Genomic DNA, 7,837 nt, shown 5'->3' with positions numbered 1-7,837 from the left:
ATTTAAAAAAAGAAAAACCATGCAGTTTCTTAGAAATACTCTACTAAATTATTAAATGGTCCACTTCTAGGTTCTAGAAACTTGACACTTAAACTTTACTGGTATTTCAAGAAAATCAAAATATTACACGAGAGAACAATGTGATTGGGTTTAATAAACAAATTTTAAATAAATAAACTGTATTAAATAATGAAATGAAGATTCCCTGATCAATCATATGAACCTGCTTCATTGCAGAGAAAATGTTTGCATGAACTTTTCTGCAACTCATAAAGTACTATTTGACTGCTGTAAAAATCCAAAATGATTCTTATTTCCTGTCTTGGTTTTATTTTTAGTACTGGTGGAAATACTATTACTGAAACCACAGCGTACAATTACAGCCGGACAGAAGGACCTATAACAATTGGCACTGATTGTTGTGGTTGCTATTGGTGTTAACTTTAATAAATGTCTGTTGTTTTCCACAGTTTTTAAAATAACTTGCTATGGGTTAAAAGGATTTGGGAACCCGCTTACCTGCCATCTTTAGTTATAAACTGATTCCTCCTGAAAGAAAGGAGCAGATTAGACTTGAATTTTGGAAATGAATTACATTTTTATATTAAATGCTCATAAATTTACATTATCCGGTAATATAAGCAATCATGTTAACAAGCACGGCTTGATGAACGTTAAACACCAAAAAGTAAAAATGAAATTGAAACTTCTATTGCTAAATAACACGGCACTATTTAGTCACTTACTTCAGTGGTGATGCTCAGATGTCAAAGTGCTGCTGCTTTCAGTTAGGGTGTTTAAGTAGGGCTCCTGTTCATCCGGTGTATCTGAAATGGGCAACAGTCTTAGGAAGTGACACAAACTGAATCTGAAAGAAAGTCTGTAGCAGCTCTCAAGGGCGTAACAATCAACAAGTTGCTTGTTGTTCTTTGTCTAAACTTGAGATGGGAGGCCGTGTGGCTTTACTATTGTTACATCAATAGCAAAGCATGTTTTTTAAAACAAGACATTTTCTAAATTTAATGTCTCTTTGAGATCAATTAAGTTCTTTTTTAATCGACTTAAAATATGTTTTAGATATGCACATCATCAAGTACAGAAACTATATTTTCCATTAGAACTAATAGCTCAAAACCAACATAATACAAATAAAAACAAAAATCCTAAATATGAAATCTATGGACCAGTGAGTCATCAAAGACACAATCCACCTATGAACCCCAACATACAAAATCAACTGAAAGCAAATAAATTAAAATAAACAAATATTAGACCGATTAGATAATTGAATTAAGTAGCAGTTTATTGATAGTACATATATTTCAAATATTTCATTGCAGTTGGTGTGTTTAAAACTGGGATTTATTCTGAGATCCTTATAATTAAATCATCAATTTGCATTCAGTAACTTTATAAATTTATATTTGTAAACTGAAATTGAAACAAAAGAAGATCTAAAAGAAGATAACTGTACCAACAGTTAATCACAACAACAGCATCAGTATTACAGATGTTCCAGTTGTGAGGTACTTTCCTAACACAATCAGGAAAGTACCCTAATTTATATGCATAAGTTTCAGGGAAAATGAAAGTAAAAGTAAAAGTATTGCCTTTGGGTTAATGTGTACATCGTGAAGAGGCAGAGACATGTAAAACTTATTTTTTTTTATTTTATTTCTACATATCCTTTGGAATATTTGAAATTCAGTAAGCAGTAACAACTGGACTAATAGCCTAATTTCTTTGTAGAATGTTGTGATATTCACAATAATCAAGTCAAATAAAAATATTTCATAAAGTATTTAACAAGTTGTCTGTTACAGTGGCAATTATATAAATTTAAATGAATTGAAAAGTAAAATAAAAAAAACATTTGTTTGGTTGTCTTTTGCAACTTGACTGAACTGACAGAAACAAATCATTTTAGGTGCAGATTATGTGAGCGTGGACAAAAGTAGGTAAACACTCATAAATCATAAATCAGACAAACTGGTTAATATGGGGACAGAATTTGTTTTGATTTTAATCTATGTAAGGGGACTTTTAAAAGAGCAAATATGGAAAACATTTTCTGACCTATGACACGCAGCATTCAAGCTCATTGCCAAGAAGGGACACGCTCGCCCTTTCACCAATAGTGAAGCCGGTTCCCAACACTTTAGCTTCCAGTCCCTTTACACCAACAGAAACCCCAGTATCGACTGCCAGACCAACTTTAACTTTCAGTGGACCAGCGGCGGCAGAAGCACTTGCCAGCTCTGCTCTGGCAAAAGCTGAGGCACCCAGTGGGTTGGCGCCGGCTGCTGCGCTGGCGTTGGGTCCTCTAGCTTCAGCTTCAAACACGCTGAATTCAGCTCGAGCTTTGCCAACTCCAGCTTCAGCGTAAACTCCTGCTTTAGGAAGACGCTTCCCTGGTTTGTCCTCCAGTCCATTTGCATACTTCCCTGCTCGTGCGTAGGTAGCTTTAGCAGAGGCGTCACCAGGACGGTCAAAGGTGTCAATGATGTCCAGGAGTCCCTTTGCATCAACAGAGACTTTGGCTTCACCAACAACAACTGCATGTGCTTCTGAAGAATCAAACATATGAAGTTTAAATATTTATTAAATAGACCACTTCTAGATTGTTTTGTCTAAAGATGGAAAACAAGGTTTAATACTATATTTACAAAAAAAATTTGAATTTTGCAAAAGAGAACAAAATGATTTGGTTTGATTAACAAATTCTTATTAAATAAACTGAATGATTTTGTTTTTATGTTTATATTGTATATTTTAGTTTACTCTTTTTCTATATAAGCCCATCAAAAAGACATTTTGAACTAAACTGAATTTGTGTTGTAGAGTGAATCAGTTTGATTGCTAGTTCTTTTGTTTTAAGTACTGGTGGAACTAGCGTTACTGAAACGACTGCATACTATATTATCATCTGGAAATGAAGAAGTACAATAAATGACGCTGATTTTGTGGTTGCCATGGATATCAGCTTCAATATCTTTCCACCATTTCTAAAATTATTTGCTTTAAGTTAAAGGAGTAGAGAATAACAGGGACTCGCCTACCTGCCATCTTCAGGATGAAGTTATTCTCTGAAAGGAAAACAGATTAAACTTGTTAGAAATGCTTTCAATTTTCATATTAATACATTTACATTCTTTGGTAAATAGAAGTTAGAATCCTGCTCATAAACTTGACTTGATAAACTTCAAACATCAGTTTTAAAAAAGTCAGTTAAATGCAGTAAAACTTCAACTGGTTTCTATCAAACCTCAAGTTTGTTTAGCCGCTTCGATGGTGTTTCCTGGACCTGGTTAGATGTCTGAGTTCTGCTGCAGAGACAGGGGCTGTATAAATACAGAAGAGGAAGTTCCTACCAGATGGGTGAGGCTGGACTCCTTTGTAGATTGTATGTCTAAAAACGGCAGTAAGCTGGGGCTCCATCAGAAAATAATAGGCAAAAAGTTCTCTCTCAGTTTCTGCATTGTTGTTGCGCAACACTCTCCTACCTCTTCTGAGAGGGGAGATGTGCTACCAGCTCTCCGGCTAACGGTTGAAATGAGTTTCCAGGGTTAAGTAACAGGGAACGTTCTGGGACTTACCCTGTCCAGAACTGAAGTAAACTCTGTTTAAAGTTGGTGTCGACATTCGGGTGTCCCAGAGTCAGTCTTAATAAATGGGTCCCATTTATTAAGACTAAAATACAGCTGGTCCATTTGTTCATGCTTAAGAGCTAACAGAGCAAAATGACATCAAACAGCAGTTTGTAATTCTATTTGTTAGCGTCTATATAAGCTACGGTGATTAGCCTTAGTTTTGAAGGTGTTTCCTAATATATAATTAGCTTTAGCTTTAGCTTTGTGCTCTATGTGAGTGCATGTATGTAAATACGAGCATGCAAATAGCTAAAAGAGATAGAGGAAAACACAGAATTATTTATTCTCAACAGTCTGAATGTATCTAAGACCATGACTGATCCCATTACAATGAAGTTGCAGGAAAAAAAATGCTTTATTTGGGCCATTTGCATATGTGTTATTATTTAAGTCTTTATTTCTCAGACATTTATTTCATTAAGCTACAAAGTTCAGTTTACAAGCACGAGATTATATGCTTACAAATTGTGTTAATACATTTCTATAACAGATGTTTTCTTTGAGAAAGTTGTTTAGATTTTCTTCTGTTTAGCGACACAAATGGATGTAGAGCTGAACCCGTTTGTTGTCTCCTCACAGCTGATGCCTTTCTGCTGTTTTGGTGAGCAGAACTGGTGCAGAACTTGGGTCTATTAATGAGAACATCTATTTTAATTCCTGGTATGCCGTTAGCCTCAGAGGTTATAGTAAAGTTGTTGTTGAGCGTCTGGTGGAGGCGTCCGGTTTGTAAACTTTGAGGCAGAAAACTGTGAAAGGAAAGGGATAAAATTCAAATTAAGGTCATTAAATAAAAATTAATCTCCAGTTTAAACAAAAACCAGGATGTTGATCCACCTGAGTGTTTCTCCCTCTCCTATTGTTGCTGCTGTTGCTGCTTGACTGCCCCCTGCTGGTCGAACCTACACAACACAGCTTCAGATATCATGATCTTATTTTTTTCTCCAGTGTTTTCTGTTAAATAAGTCCTGAAATGTATTTTAATGTCAATTTACCATCAGATTCCCTCCTTGTTTTCCATTTGTAGAGGAGCAGCACAGCTGCAGCAAATAATGTGGCGACACATAAAGCCAGAGGCAGAACGTAGCCGTTCGTATCTGTGAGTGAAAGCATAGAAGAAAAATGTATCTGTGACAAAAGTATTCAGTTATGGCTAATATACTGAGGCATAAATTAGCAACTTAGTGATCTTTAAAATAAAAAAAAAACAAACAAATAATGCTAATATCAGGTGAAGGATAATCAGTAAATATTCTTGTTGTAAAATTGAATGTCATAAAATTAAAAACCCTGAATATTGAGAAAACCACTCAGATGTTTTTGTCATTTTCCATGAACCTGTAAAGAGAACGTTGTTCAGTTATTTCAACTGGCCAGAAAATATGACTGGAGAAAAAACAAACAGGTGTGTAAATAAATTCAGAATTTTTTTAGATTAATCTCAGAAATATTCTAGGGGGAAAAAAAGAGGAAATTTCTGGGTTTGAAAAAGTCAAAATTCTTTGACTTTACTTCTCCATTCTTGTTTCTGTCTATTATGTCCCTAATATGTAAATAAATGACGTGACAATAGCGTCGTTTTTGTTCTTCCGAGATATTTTAAGAGCTGGTTGAGCTACAGTGTACCTCATGAACTCAGGACAGTAACTCCACTTCAGCAACAACAAAAACTCTAAAATCAATTCACTGTTCACAGCGTTTCACTAATAATATTCATCCAACATCAACATTTTGACATTTGATTTCAGATCTGCTGTAAGCCATTTAGTCCCGTCTGACTGCAGCACTTGATTCCAGTTAAAGTTTCTTTATTGATCAATTAACTGGACTACATTTTTATGCCATTCATTTTTTAATCAGTTGGATATTAACTAATGTGTTGTTCATAATCCTGAATAAAAATAAAACTCACCATTTGTGACATTTACGTTAAACTCCTGGCGTGAATCAGTCATGAAACGCCTTTTTAAGCCGCACCAGTAGCGCCCGGAGTCGGACTGGATCAGCCGTGAGATGTTCACATACAGAACAGTGGGAGAAGCAGGAAAGGTTCCTTCTGTGTATCTGATGCTGTACCGGCCTTTTTGAGCCTCCGCGGCTTCGGTTTCAATGAGAACGTCTCCGTTTTCACACGGATCCCTGCAGACGAACTTCCCGCTTCCAGAGAAAGTAAAGGAGCATTTCGCTGTGATGCTTCCTCCTTCGGTTTGGATCAGTGTTTTCGCACCGCAGAGAGCTGCAAGAAAATCCATCAGTTAACATTTAATGTTTGAACAAGCTGCAGATCTGCTCTGCACACTGCAAAAAACACAAAACTTTACCAAGATTTGAATAGTTTCAACTATAAATACCTTTAAAAAATTGACTTACAAGTAACTTTACTGCAAGTTCAGAGCTTGTTTTAAGTCAATAATTCCTTGATATTTCTAATAGATTAGAAAAAGTATTAGTTCCACTAGCAGATTATTTCACTTATAACAAGACATTTTACCCATTTTATAAGTTTAATAATTTGCCACTAATTTTAATCAATATTGCTAAATTATTTACTTAAACAAGCCCCTATATCTTGCTGAAAAGCTATTTGTAAGTTAGTTTTATCTTTTTCCTAGTTTCATAAGAAAGTGGACCAAAAATAATTGGTAACTTTTGGCAGTGTAACAAATGCTTCTGAATGCATTTTTTTCTGCTTTTACCATTTTTCTGTTCTTACAAAGTCAGAGAATTATCCAAACCAGGAAACTGCTGCATAGTACCAAAACACTCTTAGATTTGTTGTATTTTTATTGAGAAAAATAAAATCCAAGCAAATATGGAATTATAGAGATGCAAAACCCTAAATGTTTGAGGCATCTTTCCTTACCTGAGAGAAGGCAGAAGATGAAAGCTTGTCGCATTTTTCTTCAAAATGTCTTTAGTCTGCAAAAGAAGGATTTCAACCATTTAGTCACAACCAACCCATACATTTCTGACCAATCAGGAAGGAGCAGCTATGCAGTCGAATGTCTCTCTTCCTCCTTCACTGCAAAATCTGACAAAGTATTTTGTCTAGTTTCCACTGCAAACACCTTTTGACCCTTAAAATAAGACAAAACCAACTTATAGGTAGATTTTCATCAAGATATAGGAGCTTGTTTTCATTCAATAATTTCATAATATTAATGATAAAGTACTGGTTCCATTGGCAGATTATTTCACTAATAAAGAAAAATGTTAAAATTGAATTTACCAGTTGAACTAGAGGTTTTTCATAATTATTAAAGAAATATTGACTTAAAACAAGCTCATATATTTTGCTGAAGTTAATTGTAAGTTAATTTTGTTTTATTTCAAGTGTACTAAGATATTTACACCAGAAACTGCTCTAAAATAGTTGGTACGTTTTTGCAGTGTGGTGGTTTTATCCGCTTTTTACTCACCTGGTTTTCTGATGAAGTTGCTTCCAGAAGCAGCTGCAGGTTTTTATTTCCACACAATAACAATCAGAGACTCTCGTCTTGTATAAAAACATTTCAGGGACGTTTCTGCTTGTTATATTCGGTGCCTGTCTTCACCACATCCCCAATCTGAGGATCAGTTTCTCCACCTGGAGATCTGAAAGTGGATTTAAAGTTCAACTAGTTCACTTTCTGCCTCTGGAGAAGTTTAAATAAAAAAGATCTGACAAGACGATGCAAACTGATTCATAAACATCTCAATTTATCTGCTGATACTTAAAGCCAGGTGGGATCAGTGATCCGAATCTGTGGATTTTCTCTTTAATAGTCAGATCAAATATTAAAAACTAATCAGTTTTTTCCTGTTTCTTAAAAGCAATTCAATATTTTCTAAAAAACTCATCCACAAATAAGGTTGCTTGATGCATTTTTTTTAAATGAAGGTCAGGACAGACACTAAGGTGGATGAATGATGAGGATTTTACAGAAAGCATCAAAAAGCTTTAATTTTTAATGTTTATGCATTAAAACCACAAGGCGTTCTCAGTTCCTGACCGAGTTTAGCTCCATCGTGTCACTGAAAGTCATAATATTTCATTTCCCCTAAATCTTTCCACACCGATTATTACAGCAAGTTAGAACACAAACTTAAATTGATTTTATTAGGATTTAATATAACAGATTCATATATATTAACTGTAGTTTTTATATATATATACATATAATCATAAACAAAAAAAATGAAGTTCCAAA

General features: G+C 34.7%; 1 protein-coding gene across 1 annotated transcript; it reads right to left on the bottom strand.

Moving 5' to 3' along the window:
• Positions 1-4,018: 4,018 nt before the first annotated feature.
• On the bottom strand, positions 4,019-7,191 carry LOC106700205 (CMRF35-like molecule 5). The gene is made up of 6 exons (XM_014475001.2): positions 7,067-7,191; positions 6,511-6,566; positions 5,560-5,883; positions 4,643-4,744; positions 4,485-4,549; positions 4,019-4,396 (listed from the first exon to the last, which is right to left on the bottom strand). The coding sequence occupies exons 2-6, from the start codon at positions 6,542-6,544 to the stop codon at positions 4,325-4,327; spliced, it is 597 nt and encodes a 198-aa protein (XP_014330487.1). The 5' UTR covers positions 6,545-6,566; positions 7,067-7,191; the 3' UTR covers positions 4,019-4,324.
• Between the last annotated feature and the right edge of the window lie 646 nt (positions 7,192-7,837).

The sequence above is a fragment of the Xiphophorus maculatus genome, chromosome 1, assembly GCF_002775205.1.
Source record: "Xiphophorus maculatus strain JP 163 A chromosome 1, X_maculatus-5.0-male, whole genome shotgun sequence".
NCBI classification, from domain to species: Eukaryota; Metazoa; Chordata; class Actinopteri; order Cyprinodontiformes; family Poeciliidae; genus Xiphophorus; species Xiphophorus maculatus.
The sequence above is the reverse complement of the archived record's forward strand: the minus strand, read 5'-3'. Positions and strand labels throughout refer to the sequence as shown.